Raw genomic sequence first — 18,347 nt, forward strand, 5'->3', positions numbered from 1 at the left:
AGGCTACTCCATTTCTTCTGAGGGATTCTTGCCCACAGTAATATACCTGATGGTCATCTGAATTAAATTCACCCATTTCTGTCCATTTTAGTTCGCTGATTCCTAAGATGTCGATGTTCAGTCTTGTCATCTCTTGTTTGACCACGTCCAGCTTGCCTTGATTCATGGATCTTACATTCCAGGTTCCTATGGAGAAAAAATCTTTACAGCATCTGACTTTCCTTTCACCACCAGATGCATCCACAGCTGAGTGTCCTTTTGGCTTTGGCCCAGTCGCTTCATTCTTTCTGGCGCTACTAATATTAGCCCTCTGCTCTTCCCCAGTGGCATATTGGACACCTTCCGACCTGAGGGGCTCATCTTCTGGCATCATATCTTTTTTCCTTTTGGTACTGTGCATGGGGTTTTCATGGCAAAGATACTGGAGTGGGTTGCCGTTTCCTTCTCCAGTGGATCACGTTTTGTCAGAACTCTCTGCTATGACCTGTCTGTCTTGGGTGGACCTGCATGGCATAGCTCATAGCTTCATTGAGCTACGCAAGTCCCTTTGCCACGACAAGGCAGTAATGCATGACAGGGAAGAGTTGTGGAAAATACTTGCAACTAAGCTTACAGAAACAGGTTGAGAAGTAAAGAACAGAAATGGCTACCCCCATGTCTGAATCCAGCTAAAAACACCTCTCAGCTAACTATCCTATGGGCAACTTCAAGCACCAATTCACTACAGATGATTGCAACTAAGGAATAATATCTCACTTGGGCAAAAATTATTTACTAACTTGGAGGCTGGCTTTGTAAAACCAGTTACACAATTGTATCAGACTGGCTGTTTGAAGAACCTCAAAGCACTATCACTTCCTGTTGCGAAGACTATAAAACTTGCTACTACCAAAAATATCAAAAAGTGCTAAAAGAAGACACCATCCCTTGCCAGCCATTAAAGGAATGAAAGGTAAAATCTAACAGCTACTTATTTTTCCTTATTTCATTCTGCATATTGGCACAAAGGCTTTTTTTAAAAAGGAAAGTTAAGAAAAAGATGAAAGTGAATCTAGTCCCTATTGTTCTTGGGGGGGTGGGTTATTACATTTATTAAATGTCATTTCTTTTTAACAGAGAACACTTTCCTTGATTATCTACATGTCCTTTGCTTAGTTTAAGTTCTTTCTGTATACCTAGCAATTATGAGAAGGAGGGAGGGAGAGAGTTTGGTCTAGTGGTTAAGGCACCAGACTAGGAATCAGAAACAATGAATTCTAGTTCTGCCTTAGCCATAAAAACCAGCTGGGGGAGAGTCTGAGTCTTCAGAGAGGGGCGGCATATAAATTGAATTAAATTGAAATTGAAATTGAAATTTGAGCTGCTCACTTTCTCTCAGCCTAACTCACCACATAGAGTTATTGTTGTGGGGAAAATAGAAGAAGGAAGGAGTATTACATATGTTCGTCCCCTTGAATTGTTTATAAAAATAATAAAGGCAGGATATTAAATAAATTTATAAATTACATCCAGAAGCTAGAGACTAAAATAGAGAGGCTGGTTGGCTGGCAGGATAAACAACTGAGCCTTTAAAAATGGCAATAAATCTCATTTGGGACAAAATTCTGGAAAGATAAAAAACATTTTTAAAGTTTACAGAGAATATCAGAGTTGGAATGGACCTTCTAATCCACTTCTTGCTTAAGCAGAAGATCCTGTATACAATGACAGACAAATGGCTGTTCAATCTCTTCCCACAATTTCTGGAGGCAAGTTGTTCACTAATTAAATTGTTCTCACTGACAGGAAATTTCTCCTTAATTCTAGGTTGGATCTCTCTTTGATAAGCTTCATCCATTATTTGCCCTCAGGGGCTTTGGAGAATAGGCCAATCCCCTCTTCTCTTGGCAGCCCCTCAGAGAATAGAGTAGAATAGAATAGAATAGAATAGAATAGAATAGAATAGAATAGAATAGAATAGAATAGAATAGAATAGAATAGAATAGAATAGAATAGGAGACGGAAGGGACCTTGGAGGTCTTCTAATCCACTTCTTGCTTAAGCAGAACATCCTATATACAATGACAGACAAATGGCTGTTCAATCTCTTCCCACAATTTCTGGAGGCAAGTTGTTCACTAATTAAACTGTTCTCACTGACAGGAAATTTCTCCTTAATTTTAGGTTGGATCTCTCTTTAATAAGCTTCCATCCGTTATTTTCCCTCAGGTGCTTTGGAGAATAGGCCAATCCCCTCTTCTCTTGATAGCCCCTCAGGAATAGAATAGAATAGAATAGAATAGAATAGAGTAGAATAGAATAGAATAGAATAGAATAGAATAGAATAGGAGACGGAAGGGACCTTGGAGGTCTTCTAGTCCAGCCTCCTGCTCAAGCAGGAGAACCTATAAGGTGTGCTTATACAGTATTGGAATAATCTCTTATTGGTTGTAACTTTTTCCAGGTCCACCGACTCGTCCTACAGTTGCAATGTCTTGTCTGCTATGCCCGTCTCTCTTGTGCCACCTCCCCCTCCTCCTCCTCCTTCCCTTTCCATTAGCCTCCAGTTCTGCATCTAAAGGAGACACAGTGGTCATAACCAGCAGTGGCCCCATTAAGGGCAAGCAGTTCCTGGCTGGCCTTGGATCTGTGACAGCCTATCTAGGCATTCCTTACGCTGAGCCTCCCCTGGGGAAGTTGCGTTTCCAGAAACCTCTTCCATATCAGCCATGGAAGCAAACATTGGAAGCCACCAGTTTTGGGAATTCCTGTCCTCAATTTATTTTCCAGGATGTCCCTGAAGCAGAGATATGGTCTCCTAAAACACCACTGTCAGAAGATTGCCTTTCCCTCAACATCTGGGTGCCACACCCACAACCTTCTTCACCAGTGCCTGTTTTGGTCTGGATACACGGAGGGGGATATTTATTCGGCACATCTTCTGTGGACGTGTTCAATGGGGCACCTTTGGCTGCCACTGAGAACATCATTGTGGTCACCATCAATTATCGCTTGGGAGCCCTGGGCTTTCTGTACTTGCCACCAGCTGCTCCAGGGAACCTTGGCTTATGGGACCAACAGCTGGCCCTGAAGTGGGTAAAAGAGAATGCAGCTGCTTTTGGGGGAGATCCTTCTCGGGTGACCATTTTTGGCCAGAGTGCTGGAGGATCTTCTGTGAATTTCCATCTTCTTGCACCAAAAAGCCAGGACCTTTTTGCCCAAGTTGTGATCCAGAGTGGAACAGCCAATGCCTTCTGGGCTTGGAGGTCTCCTGAGGAAGCCAAACAAAAATCACTGGAATTTGTTCATCTGCTAGGTTGCTCCGAGGACAATAATATCAGCATAGTGCATTGCCTGCAATCAAAAAATGTTTCTGAACTTATTCGGCATGAAATATCTTTGTACTTCAAAGATGGCTTCCTTGCGGATTTTCCCTTCAGGCCAACCACAGATGGGGAGTTTGTGCTTGGTGATCCAGAAAAGCTCATGAAGGAGGGGCAATTTCAGGCCAAACCTGTCCTCATAGGTGAAACCTCTGATGAAGCAGCCTCATTTGTCCACTTTGTTTTCCCTAACACCACCCACAATCTCATCAACCAGGAGCAGCTTCTGAAAGGGATAAGAATGTTGGTGCCAAATGCAACTGAAGATTTTATTCAGACTATTGCACTGAAGTACAGTGGAGGAAATCACGGCCCAGCACAATACCGCTCTGCTCTGTCCCACTTCTATACAGATCGGATATTTGCATGCCCAATAAGGGAAGCTGCAGGAAATATCAGAATAAGTGGGAGTCCTGTATATGCCTATTTATTCGCACATCGCCCTTCATGGTCAGTTTGGCCTGAATGGATTGGAGCAACTCACGGTGCTGAGATTCCTTTTGTTTTTGGAACCCTTGAATCTACGCTGCCTTTCAATCGAACATACACAGAGGCTGAAGCCAGGCTGAGCCGTAAGATGATGCATTACTGGGCAGAGTTTGCCAGAACTGGGTAAGTGCAGTGGTGGGATTCAGCCAGTTCGCACCACTTCGGGAGAACCAGTTGTTAATTTTCTGAGCAGCTTGGGGAACTAGTTGTTGGAAGAAATCGTTAGGGCAGAGAACCGGCTGTTAAATTATTTGACACTGAGTAAGTGGTTCATTTTATTTCAAAAATTTGTATTTTAAATCCAAAGAAAGCCTTTCCATTCAACAAATGCACCTTATATCTAAAGCAATGAAGCCATAAAGTAATGCTTGCTATTCCTTTGCGTATGTTTACAGGTTGTGTTAATACAATAGTTCATGATTTACAACAACAGTTGGAACTAGAATTTCTGTTGCTAAGCAAAACAGTTGTTAAGTAAATCATACCCAATTTTAAAACCTTTCTTACCACAGTTATTAAGCAAATCACTACGACTTTTAAGTACAATATGTGATTATGTGAATCCAGCTTCCTCCATTGACTTTGCTTGTTGAAAATCAGCTGGGAAGGTTGCAAATGGTGATCATGTGACCCTGGGACATTGCAGCCATTGGAAATACATGCCAGTTGCCAAGCAGCCAAATTTTGATCACGTGACTGTGAGGATGCTGGAATAGTTGTAAGTGCAAGGACCAGTTGTAAGTCATTTTTTTCAGTGTCATTGTAGCCTTGAATTGATGTTAAGTGAATAGTTGTAAATCAAGGATTACCTGTACTTGAAACAGCCCTGAATTTTTTAAGGATTCTTAATAATGTCACTTATAGATAATTGTTCTTTTATGAGTTCAGTGGTATCACACATATTCCAGGGTACATTATTTCTCCAAGTGGAATAAAGAAGGCAAAAGGGAGATAAGAAACAGAGCATTACCATTAAGAGAATGAGCAAAGGTTTGCAAGGGAGTAAGTAGTGAAGGGGAAACTCACAGGATGGAGGGTGCCCAGGGTGTGAGGATTGGGACTGGCAGATCCAGGAGTCTATGAGGAGCTGACCTGGGTTTGGATCAGCAAGGAGGAGACACAAGAGATTTCACCAAGCCAAACTCCACCCCTCCCTCAAAGTCCCCTTTGGGAGTTCCCCTTGGTTGTAGTTTGTCAAGTCAAAACTAGTCTCTTTGGAAAAGAGCTACATCAGAGTTGGAAGGGACCTTGGAGGTCTGCTAGACCAACCTCCTACTCAAGCAGGAGACTCTATTCCATTCTGGACAAGTGGCTGTCCAATCTCTTCTTAAAAACCTCCAGCAATGAAGCACTCATAGCTTCTGAAGGCAAAGCTGTTCCTCTGATCAATTGTTCTCACTGTCAGGAAATTTCTCCTTATTTCTAGGTTGTTTCTCCCCTTGATTAGTTTCCATCAATGTCCTTTTCTTCCTCCTTAGGAATCCCACTGGGTCAGCAGCCAGCAAGGATGAGTGGCCACTCTATAATGCCGCAGAGCAGAATTTCTTCCTTCTTAATACTGAGCCATTCCAGGAAAGGGTGATAGAGCACTGTGATTTTTTAAAGAGCCTTTTTTCAAAGGCTGAAGAGACACGTAAGTTCAGCTATTAGTTCTGCCTTTGGAAGGGAGTAGTGGTTGATGAAAAAGATGTTTTTAAAAATCATTTATATATCAAATATAGAGATTGCCCATCTCACTCATAGAGCAATCTCTAAAAATTGGTTTTATTTCCAGTCTTTGCTGAAACATACTCATTTGATTTCACACTGTGCAATTTTGTAATGCTAGTGATAAATTTTGTAGAGCAAGCATATTTCATGATGTCCCAAGAGTTGGGTCTCTAGTAATGTCCTCTAAGTAAGCCTTAGTTGCTCACATAAAGATAACAACAAGAACAACAACAATAATGAACCCCAAAACATCTGGCTCACCACTTGACCACCATTGTCATTGACAAAATCCCTCTCAGTCAAACTTCTGGTTTGGCGTCGCGACGATGCAGTCGAGGAAATAGCGGGCTCCTTTGAGTCCTGTGAAAATCCCAACTGACAAACCGCCGCCGATGAGTCTTTGGACCAAACTCGTCTTGCAGGGACGAGGGGAGAAGAGGAGTGCCTCGGGAGACCAAGAGGAACAGGCAAGTTCCTCAGAGATCAGAGGGAATCCTCTGAGTCTGCGGCGGGGGGCGGAGGCCATGGCGGCTGCCACGAAGCTGGGACAAACCGAAAGAAGAATTGTGCAGGAGGAAAGAAGAAAGAACGAAGTGTTTTGAAGCTGGGTGAGTGACACCAACCCAGGCGAGAAACAATGTTAGAACATGGACTTTTACTAATAAGACCCCTAGCCTTAAATAGTGGCTTTGGATTTGTGGGGCATGAAGACTCAGCAAAGTAATTACAGGAAGCTGAAACATACCATAAAATTGGGGTTTTTCTTTAAATTGGAACTGGTCTGATCCTTGGAAAAAGAAAAGAGAAAAAGTGACAAATAGGGATTTAATACCTTTAAAAGTTAGAAAAAGAGAGACAAATGGATGGTTACATAATTGTTACAAAATGGAGATTGCCGTGACTAAGCGAATAGTGGATAGTAGCGATTTGCCTTCTGCTTGAAAAAGAAACATTGTGACTTGATATTTATTCTGGATTACTTTGAATGACTATGGATTTTTGATCTTGGAGATTCCTATTCTGTCTATGGGAGGCTTCATAGGTGGAAAGAAAGAAGAAATATAACGGGACTAGTAAAACTGAAACTAACTGGCGTAGGAACAAAAGAAATGGCGCAGGAACAAAAGAAGGGAAGCTGATGGATTTTATATGGAACAGATGTTACAAAAGAATTAAAATGACATATAGACTTTCAAATATGGCAATACTGAATTTGAAGTGGAATATTATGGACAGATAGGGAAATGAAGAAATAAAATATATAAAATGAAAATGGAATGCTTAAATGTTTAAATGTTTAAATGAATTTTAAATACAAACAGGAGGTGCTTATAGAGTAATAAAGATGGAAAATAAAACAAGGTAATTAAACTAGAAAATTGATGTAAAGGTGGATAAAAATGATATTGTTGTAAAAGAATAAGAGTATATATCAATATTAGATAAACTTAAGGAAATTTATTAGATTATGTGTCACGAGTGTTTCCAGGATTGCTGTGGCTATCTGCCTACTCACAAACAGTATGGTTTTAATCAAGCCATCTGCTGTTGGCAATTACCTGCAAGCCTTCCCCGCCCTAGTTAATTGCAGGTTAACTCCCTATATAAGCAAGGACCTTTTGCTTGCTACTCGGGCCTAGTCTGATCTAGGCCTAAATGCACAGCTCCTGCAGGAAGCTTGTTGCAACGCCGCAGATGGGAGAAGAATGCAGATAAGGACTCCAGATGCTGCTACAGAGAGACTCCCACGGATGCTTGCCTTTTGCTGTTTTGTAGCACGCAAGCTATCATCGGGACTGCTGTTGCTGGACCTTCTTCCTCCCACAAGCTTCAAGCAATGTTTGCTGTTTGAACTGTTTTTACTTCAGGTGACTTTCAGCTGTGAAGCTCTTGCTGCTCCCATTATGATTGCCTTGATGATGTATCGACGCCGAAGCTGCTTACCTTCATGCTAGCTTTATTCTTTTGTGAACTGTTTTGGTATTGTGGAGAGGGATCTAGGGAGATAGCCTTGCTTCACATACCCAGATAAGACTTTGTTTTTAATGTGTTTTCTTAAAGACATAGTGCTTTTTAAATGTTTTTAAGTAAATTATATTTTTACACAAGACGCCTCTGTCAGAATCATTTCAGTCTCAGTGTGTTTACTCATGAGCTGGTTCACGGTCCGGGGTACCCCTCAACCCCATTTCGTCACATTATGGAAGAATATGTGGAGAATATGTTTGATGTAATATGTTTCCATTTTAAATTGTAAACAAAATTTAGAATGGTAAATATGATTAAATATAAATGATTAATGTATTAATTGGATGATAAATTAAGATACACAGATTTAAGTAGCAAAGTAAGACTGAGTTTAATCTGTTTTGGAAATGATTAATATTAAGAAAAATGTTGGAAATCACCCAGGAAGAGTATGTTGGGAAAAAGTTAAATAATGGATAAATATACTGAAAATTAACCAAACAACAAGTGGAGATATGGAGGAGAATATGCTGAAAAGCAGCCAATAAAACAAGCTGTGAATCAGCCAAAATAATAGAAATGGTGAGGAAGAGAATATGCTGGAAAACAGCCAAAACAAGATATGCTGGGTACCAGCCAAACAAGAGTTGGAGATGTGGAGGAGAATATGCTAGAAATCAGCCAAAATAAAATATGCTGTGAATCAGCCAAACAATAGATGTAGGTGTGGAATAGAATATGCTGGAAAACAGCTAAAATAAGATGCTGGGAATTAGCCAAATAATAGTGAGGTATGGAGGAGGATATGTCGGAAATAGCTTGAATGTAAAATTGTTGGAAATTAAATAAAACAATAGATACCGGGTGAAGAAGAATATTTTGGAAGACAATTAAAATGAAGCGAAATGAGTATGAAATGAATCTGTGTAAAATAAAAAGTGTAATAGATGATAAGTTCAAGAAAATTAAGTGTAAATTAATAAGTTTTAAGATTTAAAGATTTGCCGAAATGGGTCTAGAGATTCAAGAATACAGATAGAAATTTGATTTATAAATTGAAATAAAAATAGAGTTGTATACATTTGGAAATTAAGATTTGTGGTGATAAATAGTAAGGCAAATACTTAGATTAAGAGGTTAGAATATTTCTTAAAAATTTGTGTTTTGATTTTAATGTTGAAAGATGTAATGAGCTAGATAGAATTTTGATTTACAATTGAATATAAAAATGAGTTGTGTCTATTTGGAAATTAAGATTTGTGGTGATACAATAGAATGGTTTAGATTAAGACGTTAGAATTTGTGTTAAAATTTTATGTTTTGACTTTTAATTTTAAAAGATGTATTAGAAAAAAATTTGGAATAGAGCTTGGAAAAGAAGTGTAAGCAATTGTACTTATTTATGACCAGATCAAGACTTTGTTCTTAAAAGATGTATTTTGTGTGTTTGTTTTAAAAAATAAAAAAATATTTTTCAAAAAAAAAAATCTGCCCATCGCAGCTTGGACTGAGTAGGTGGAGAAAAAATGTCACATCCAGTCTAAACATCTGGCTGACCATGTGACAAACAATAATGTTTTGATATATATTTAATAAATATATATTATGCCATGAATCATGGAATCCTCAGAATCCTACTTCTAGATTCAGATTCTTTAATGATAAGATGTACACCTTATCTTGATATTTCATTTTTCTTTGTTCTGCAGACAAGTCTGAAGGTTCCAACGGACTAGGAAGAAGACATCAGGTAGGAATTCAGTGCTTGGTTTTAGTAACGGCCGGCAATTGGGATCAAGATGGATGATTTCAGAAGGGGACTAGACTTCTTCCTAAATAGTAATTTCACATCGGCATTTCAAACCATTTTTAAGTAGCACTTTTGTGGCTCAGCTTCACTGTGCGAAATGGAAGCTCTCCAAGCTGATGCCAATGGCCTTTGTGGAAGAGGAACCTGGAGAAACCTCTCGATCTCAGCATAAACAAATCAACAAATACAGATCTTGGGCATGAGGAAAGAAGGAATGAGCCACCAAGAGTAACTTACAGAAAAGATTACACAGTGCTGAGAAAGAGAAAGTATGAGAGTGAAATTCAGCCTGTGGGGAAAATCAGTTTTCATATGAATGGGACTATTTAATAGACAAACGGAGACATTAGGAATTTCTCCTTGTAGCCCAGTGATAAACATTATCAGAACATTCCCATAGGCACCCCTGAATCTCAAGATGCAAATATTTTTTCTAACGAAGACCATTATCCTCTCTACCTTGTCATGATCAGATCACTCTCTCCTTCGTCTCGACCTTCGAACTGCTGCACCCCGCCGCAGGGAGCCGGAGCCGGTAAGATGGTTCCGTCCCAGGCGCCTGATGGAACCTGACAGGTTCCAGATGGAGCTTGGGCCATTTCCTGAGGCTCTGACACACACCTTGACTGGAGACCTAGTGGCTGCCTGGGATAGGGTGGCCGCTGGAGCTCTGGATCGGGTCGTGCTTTTGCGGCCTCTGACTCAGCGCCGATCTCAATTGGCTCCTTGGTTCACCGAGGAGCTGAGGGAGTTGAAGTGCCGGAAAAGACGCCTAGAGAGTAGTTGGAGGGCCAGTCTTTCTGAATCTGACCGGACACTAGTAAGATCCCATATTAGGAATTACCTAGTGGCGATAAAAGCAGCGAAATTTAGTTATTTTGCTGCCCTTATTGCGTCATCAGATAACCGCCTGGCCGCCCTCTTTAGGGTGACCTGCTCCCTGCTCCACCAGAAAGCGTGGGAGGACCCCTTGGAGGGGAGAGCCGAGGATTTTTTTCAGTATCTGTATGACAAAATCACTCAGATTCGGAAAGATCTGGACTCCGACTGGGTAGTCTCAGGGGGAGGGACTGGGGCAGGTCTTGAGAATGTTATCTGGGATGAGTTTGATCCTGTGACCCCTGAGGACGTGGACAGGATTCTGGGCAGACTGAACGCGACCACTTGTTTATTGGACCCGTGTCCTTCCTGGTTAGTGCTGGCTTCCCAGGAAGTGACACGAGGGGATTATAAATGCTTCGTTGGGTGAGGGTGACTTTCCCGCCGCCTTGAAAGAGGCGGTGGTGAGGCCTCTCCTCAAGAAGCCTTCCCTGGACCCGGCAATGTTGGTAAACTATCGTCCGGTCTCCAACCTTCGCTTTGTGGTAAAGGTTGTTGAGAGTGTGGTTGCGCAACAGTTTCCCCAGCACCTGGATGAAACGACGTATCTGGATCCGTTCCAGTCGGGCTTCAGGCCCAGGTACAGCAAGGAAACAGCATTGGTCACGTTGGTAGATGATCTCTGGAGGGCTCAGGACAGGGGGTGCTCCTCTGTCCTGGTCCTGTTAGATCTCTCAGCGGCTCTTGATACCATCGACCATGGTATCATGCTGCACCGGTTGGAAGAGTTAGTGGTGGGAGGCACTGTGTTGCAGTGGTTCTCCTCCTTTCTCTCTGACAGGTCGCAGTCTGTGTGGACAGGGGGGCAGAGGTCGACCCCGAGGCCCCTCATATGCGGGGTGCAAGGGTCGGTCCTCTCGCCCCTCCTGTTCAACATTTATGTGAAGCCGCTGGGCGAGATCATCCATGGTTTCGGGGTGAAGTACCACCAGTATGCTGATGACACCTAGCTGTACATCTCCATCCCAGACCACGCCAACGATGCCTTTGAAGTGATGTCCCGGTGCCTGGAGGCCGTGCGAATCTGGATGGGGAGGAATAGGCTCAGGCTCAACCCATCCAAGACCGAGTGGCTGTGGTTTCCAACGTCCAGATATAGTCAGTTGGTGCCATCGCTGGCTATTGGGGGCGAATCATTGGCCCCCACGGAAAGGGCTCGTAACTTGGGCGTCCTCCTGGATTCACGGCTGTCTTTAGAAGAGCAGTTGACGGCCGTGACTGGGAGGATTTTTCATTAGGTTCACCTGATTCACCAGTTGCATCCCTTTCTGGATCGGGATTCCTTGCGCACAGTCACTCATGCCCTCGTCACCTCCCGCCTGGACTATTGTAATGCTCTCTACATGGGGCTCCCCTTGAGGAGCACCTGGAGGCTCCAATTGGCGCAGAGTGCAGCCGCGCAGGTGGTAATGGGAGCGACATGGCGTTCCCATGTAACACCCCTCCTGCGCAAGCTGCACTGGCTCCCGGTGGTCTTCCGGGTGCGCTTCAAGGTTTTGGTTACCACCTTTAAAGCGCTCCATGGCTCAGGACCTGGGTACTTGCGGGACTGCCTACTACCACCAATAGCCTCCCACCAGCTGGTACACTCTCATAGAGAGGGGCTCCTCCAGGTGCCCTCGGCCAAACAATGTCAACTGGTGGCCCCCAGGGGGAGAGCCTTCTCTGTGGGGGCACCTACTATCTGGAACGAGCTCCCCCAACGGAGATACGGAGGATCCCAGATCTGCGCACCTTCCGCCGCGCTCTAAAGACCTTTTTATTTCACCACTTTTATTTCGCCTAACTTTCTCCCTCTTTTTAAACATTTTTAATATTTTTAATATTTTTTAGTACTTTTAATATTCAAAGTTTAAATTGTTTTAAATTGGTTGGGGTTTTAAATTTGTCTGGGCCAAAGTATTTAATTTGATTTTATATCTGCTTTTTAAATTTTGTATGTATGTATTTTATTGTTGGCTGTTCACCGCCCTGAGTCCTTCAGGAGTAGGGCGGTATATAAATCAAATAAAAGTAAAAAGTAAAAGTAAAGTAGGTAACAGAAGGGCAGGAAGTAACTTGAGATCAGTTAGGTTATTAATTTCCAATGTGTATGCATGCATATAAATCCCCCTCCATTTTGAAATGTATAAATATGAGTGAATTTGTCAAGTGTGCCATCATAATGGCTTCTGAGCAGTGGTGAAATCCAATTTTTTTTTACTATTGGTTCTGTGGGCGTGGCTTGGTGGGTGTGGCGTGGCTTGGTGGGCTTGGTGTGGTGGGCATGGCAGGGAAAGGATACTGCAAAATCCCCATTCCCTCAGCACTCCTGTGGGAAGCATATCGCAACATCTCCATTCCCATTCCACTCTGGGGCCAGCCAGAGGTGGTATTTGCCAGTTCTCCGAATTACTCAAAATTTCTGCTACTGGATCTCCGAACTACTCAAAGTTTCCGCTACCAGTTCTCCAGAACCTGTCAGAACCTGCTGGATTTCACCTCTGCTTCAGACTACTTCACCGCTGGCATCCTGTGATAAAAAGCAGGGAGGGGAGAATGGGGTCATAGGGAAGGGGATGACAGGATGACAGAAATCAGAGGTGTCAATCTGGAACAGATTGGTTGATCCAACAACATGAGCATGAGAATGGAATGTGAAACTCCACCAAAGCAGCACCAAACCTTTAAGCTGTTACCAAAACTCCTAATATTATTGGAGTCTTAAAACTGGTCAAAATGGGAGGACCTGGGAGAAGGGGAAAAGGCAGGCTTTGCATAGGAATACTTAGATCCAACTTTTCTTGCGCTGTAACCACTTGACTTTCGTAAAAGTGTCCCTTTTGCTACAAATGGATTCGAGGGGCTTTCTTTCCTGAACATCCAAGCTGGGACAAGCCTGACAGCATCCCTTTCTCTGCAAGAGTTTCTTCCACTATTTTCTCAAGGGAATTTCTCCAGTGCACACTCTTAACAGTAAATACTGCAGCAAGCCTTGATTACGTGCTTTGGGTCCTGCATTTTGATTCCACAAACCCCTCCATGTTTAGTATAAGGGGAATACAGAGCACCTTAGGTGGACCTTTAAGGTTAAGATTAAGGCACCAGGCTAGACATCAGAAGACTGTGAGTTCTAATCCTACCTAAGCCATGAAAGCCAGAAAGGTACAAATAGAACTCTCAGTCTGGTAACTTTTAGCCTGGTGCCTTAATCTCAAGAACCCATCTAAGGTGCTCTGTGTTCCCCTTATAATAAATAGGCAGATTTTAGACTAGTCACTCTCTCTCAGCCCAACTCACCTCACAGGGTTGTTGTTGTCGGGAAAATAGGAGGAGGAAGGAGTGTGGGGTATGTTTTCCACCTTGGGTTATTTGTAAAAATAATAAAGGTGAGATACATATAATAAACAAAAATAAATAAAATTATCTTACTACAGAGAAGAGCATCCTGGAATCTCAGCTTTGCCTCTGGCCTAGAACTGGCCTACTATGAAGGGCTGCCACTTAGGTTGAACCTCTTTGAAAATGGCATCCATATCTCAAAGGCACCATTTGAAAACCTAGCTACCATTTTGTTGGCTTCAGAATAACGGTTGTGTGTTTATTTCTCTCAGGAATCAATCAAGACTTATCTTTAAAGCCTGGGCAAATGATGACAAGCTGCACCAGAGAACCTTCCAGAAGCATCCATTGTCCTTTCAGGGACTGACTGGTGGGACCTTGGGAGACAAATAAGGAGACAACTAAAACTCACATCACTTTTGCTGCTAAAATAATAAATTTCTTGGAGTAATTTGTTATATCTTGATTTGAGACAGTGCTTTTAATTAATCCAGCTCCCTCAAAAAAGAACCTCTTAATAAATACTGTTTGAATTCTTAGGATAAAAATCATTTTATTTTCACAATGAAGGGAAATAGTAATAAGGATATGATAAATAATAGTAGAATATAATATACTGGAATACTATAATTAGTAGAAACTTGTTATTCTGTAAACATTTGTTTCCTGTAACACATATATGCTACATTATGCCCTTGTATTTGTATTTCCTGTAAGCAACTTCCTGCAACAAACATATGCTGTATTAGGCCTCTGTAAAGTATCTGGAGTTTGCCAAACATATGTTCCTGCCATCAATTTGAATCCACATCAGTCTTATTCCTGTTTTTTTTCTGCCATCCAAAACCTGGTGCTTATCTCGGTTTGGAGCTGTATACATCATCCAGGGGATAACTTACACCTCAGCCCTAATTTACACCTTTGATCTGGGTTGTTGGGCGCTCAGTTTCCTTCCCTGCAGCGCCAGGGGGCCTAGTGGCCAATTGGGAGAACGAAGGAATACTCAAGGATAAATAAGAGGCATCTATCCTTTGCAGGGCTATTGGATACAAACCTAAATTAGGAGGCCGGAATTGGGGACTTAACTGGTGTTTCTAACAGTATAAAAAGGATGCCATACCTTCTCTGAGGTGTGGCCTTTCCTTACATGTCTCTTTTTGTATATGTTTACCCAGCTTTCTACTTTTCATTAAAATTAAATGCTGATTCTTTCTCACAAGCCTCCGCTTCAGTTCTTTTGGCTCATTGTTGGCTTAAGCACATAGCCAGACCTTACAACAACAACTTAAGAACTTGATGCAATATGGAAAAACAAATAAAGGAAACAGGAATTCTGCCAAATTTTGCTATAACCTAATGACGCACATATCTTTTTCGTAGGGCTGAGCTCCTTAAATCTAATAAATGGGCAGGTTTGATCTTCTAGGTTCGTGATGGTGAACCTATGACACATGTGTGACAGGTGGCACATGTAGCTGTTGTGTACTGAGCCTGCGCAGGGAACTAGCCCTCTATAGGAATTGTATGTAACATTCTGGTTCATGATTGGTTGGCCGCCTTTACAGCCGGGGTATAAGAAGGCTATCAAGGCAGAATTGTTTTTTGCGTTGTTACTGATCTAAATAAAAGCATTTGTTGTGACAGCTGCCTCTATATATGCCTCAGATCGACTGACGAACACAGATAACGTGAGTCTGTAAAATTGGCGACGAGGGTGGGATGAATGCCGATGGGCAGTTATTGTGAAAAAAAACCAAAAACCTGAACTGCTTTTTCTGAGGCGCTTGCCGCTGAGGCGGTGAGACGTTCGACTGACTGACTGAGGTACAAGAAGGTGTCCATCCAGTAGAAATAATGGCCTCATCTCACTCCTTCCCTCCTTTTAACCCGAATAATTTATTTATTTATTTATTTATTTTTAAATTTATATACCGCCCTTCTCCCCGAGGACTCAGGGTGGTGTACAGCCAGAATTAAAAAACATGAAATACAAATATTAAAAAACAATTAATATATATATAAATTTGGCCCAAAATTAAAAATACAAACCAATTAAAACATTTAAAATTTCTTCTTAAGCCAACCCGGCTTGCTGGAAAAAGTGGGTTTTAAGGGCACGGCGGAAGGCACTAAGATCTTGGATTCTCCTTATCTCTGGGGGCAACTGAGTCAACTCTGGGGCAACTCTGGGGGCTAATGAGTCATGGGACGCATATATGGCTAGATTTGAGTGCTTTCTTATTGCAAATGACTATACTAACCTGTCCCTGGAGCGTAAACAGGCATATTTCTTAAGCTTTTGTGGAACTGAAATGTTTGACATGGCTATGACCCTAATGGCTCCACAATCCATTCATGCCGGGACCTGGGATGATTTTATGACTAAATTGCGGAAACACTATGCGCCGGCGCCCTCGAGAATAGCCCGCCGCCAGCATTTTTATCACAGGGATCAGGCCCCTGGGGAGACCATTAACCACTACGTCGCAGTCCTGAGGAAACTGGCCCCTCACTGTCAATTTGACAATCTAGATGATTATCTTCTTGACAGACTTGTGAATGGAGTCAGGGACCAAAATCTGAAGAGCCGTTTAATCGCAAACCATGAGCTGACATTCCAAACGGCTCTTGATGAGGTGTGTGCGGCTGAGCTCACCACACTCTCCTTAGCAGAACTTCCCAGAGGACAAAGCCCGTGTAAGTCAAAGGAATCTAATGTAAGTGTAAATGAGATTGAAATCTCAGACTCAGATGAAGAATCGGAGGTCCACCGGGTGTCAGGCGCTACTAACAGAGCTGAACCGCCTCGATATAAACGATGCCCTGCGAACACAGAATGCCTTAGCTGTGGGGGAGATCACCAAAGACAATCTTGTAGGTTCAAGGATGCGTCTTGCCGCCGTTGCGGCCGACGAGGGCATATTGCGAGAGTATGCCGTTCAACGCAGCCCCAGCCTGTCTCTTCCCCACCTCTGTAGTCTGATGTGAGATGACCTCCGAGGCCATCCACAACGAGACCCCGCTCAGAGCGCCGCGCAGCTGACATCCATATGGTCTCACAATACGACATGCACCACTCACAACAACAAAAGATTCATCTCATGGTCCAAATTGAGGGAAAGTTGTGCCGCATGGAAGTGGACACTGGGTCCACCATGTCAATTGTGTCATGGAGCAAAATAAAGCGCCTAGTTCCTAAGCTGTCCAAGTGGAGTCTGCCCGCCCTTTTTGGGCCGTTTGCCATTGATGGTGGTTGACGGGCCTTTATAAAGCCTTTTAGACCTCAACTGGTTCAACGCCCTCGGGTTGACCGTCCAAGGGGTAAACACCATCCGCTCGTCTGAATTGGACAATCTCATCAATGAATTTCCTTCCGTGTTCGATAGGGCTCCTGGCAAGTATAACGGCTCCCCTGTCTGCTTAAATTTAGATCCCCAGGTCCTGCCCCACCGTCTGAAGCTGCGACGGGTGCCATTCGCTCTGCGACCCCGAGTTGATGTCGAACTAGACAAACTTATTGCTCAAGGCATCCTCGAACCTGTGGATTATGGCCGTTGGGAAACACCTATCGTCACGGCCATTAAAGCAGACGGGTCTGTCCGCATTTGTGTGGACTACCGGGCGATGATCAACAAGGCGCTACAATCCTATGCCTACCCTGTTCCCGTCGTGCAGCATCTGCTGCACTCCCTTGGTAATGGGTCTGTTTTTGCAAAACTTGATTTGTCCCAGGCTTACCAACAGCTGCCTGTGGACGATCAAACGGTGGAGGCACAGACAATTGTTACTCACCACGGAGCTTTCTGATGTCGCCGCCTGCAATTCGGAGTCAGTGTCGCTCCAGGGATATTCCAGAGCCTTATGGAAAGCCTCCTTCATGGAATCCCCAGGGTCGTACCCTATTTTGATGATGTGCTGGTGTTGGCTACCAGCACATCTGAACTCATGGCTCACCTTTGCTCAGTACTTAAAGTTTTTGACCGCGCTGGCCTGAAAGTGAAGAAGTCTAAATGTCACATCGCCGTGCCTCGGGTTGAGTTCCTGGAGTTCCTGATCAACGCCCGGGGCATTCATCCCATGGCAGCAAAGACTAAGGCCATCATGGAGGCTCCCCCTCCTCGCTGTAAAGCAGAGCTCCAGGCATTCCTGGGGCTCTTGAACTTCTATGCTGTCTTTCTTCCGCATAAGGCTTCCATCGTGGAACCTCTTCACCAACTGTTATATCGCGGGGCTGTGTGGACCTGGACTGCTAAAGAGGCTGCTGCTTTCAAGGCTGTAAAGTCCTTACTTACCTCCAACTCAGTCCTGGCACAGTATTGTGAGACCGTGCCCCTAATCCTGGTGTGTAATGCGTCACCTTACGGGGTGGGCACCGTGCTGAGTCATAAATTCCCAAATGGGACGGAAGCTCCGGTGGCTTTCTTCTCGAGGACCCTGGCTCCGGTCGAACGGAACTATTCTCAATTGGACAAAGAGGCTTTAGCCCTCATTGCCGGGGTCAAGAGGTTTTATGATTACCTTTATGGATGCCATTTCTCCCTCATCACTGACCATAAGCCACTGTTAGGCCTTTTGGCAGGGGATCATCAAACCCCGCAAATCTTATCCCCTAGGATGACCCGCTGGTCTGTGTTCCTCTCTGCGTATGACTACACCTTGTTCCATGTTCCTGGAAAAAATTTTGGCCCATGCTGACGCTCTGAGCCGCTGCCCTGTGGACACCCTCCTTTGCGACCTGGCCCCAGCGGCTACAATGTTCCTGATCAATGATGCCTCATTCCTGATTACTGCCGCAGACATCGCCCGTG

At 43.4% G+C, this 18,347-nt stretch overlaps 1 protein-coding gene across 2 annotated transcripts; it reads left to right on the forward strand.

The window, feature by feature from the left end:
- The first annotated feature begins 2,448 nt into the window (after positions 1–2,448).
- Positions 2,449–14,758, forward strand: LOC148115598 (acetylcholinesterase-like). 2 transcript variants are annotated; one of them, XM_087888089.1, is made up of 4 exons: positions 2,459–3,974; positions 5,330–5,484; positions 9,239–9,279; positions 13,812–14,758. In XM_087888089.1, exons 1-4 carry the CDS (start codon positions 2,470–2,472, stop codon positions 13,833–13,835), a joined length of 1,725 nt encoding a protein of 574 aa, XP_087744215.1. In that variant the 5' UTR covers positions 2,459–2,469; the 3' UTR covers positions 13,836–14,758. The 2 variants fall into 2 exon arrangements, with proteins under 2 accessions (XP_087744216.1, XP_087744215.1); XM_087888090.1 differs by lacking the exon at positions 9,239–9,279 and having other exon boundaries at positions 2,449–3,974.
- Positions 14,759–18,347: the final 3,589 nt, after the last annotated feature.

This window comes from Pantherophis guttatus, chromosome 2, assembly GCF_059756535.1.
Source record: "Pantherophis guttatus breed Tessera chromosome 2, ASM5975653v1, whole genome shotgun sequence".
Classification (NCBI taxonomy): domain Eukaryota; kingdom Metazoa; phylum Chordata; class Lepidosauria; order Squamata; family Colubridae; genus Pantherophis; species Pantherophis guttatus.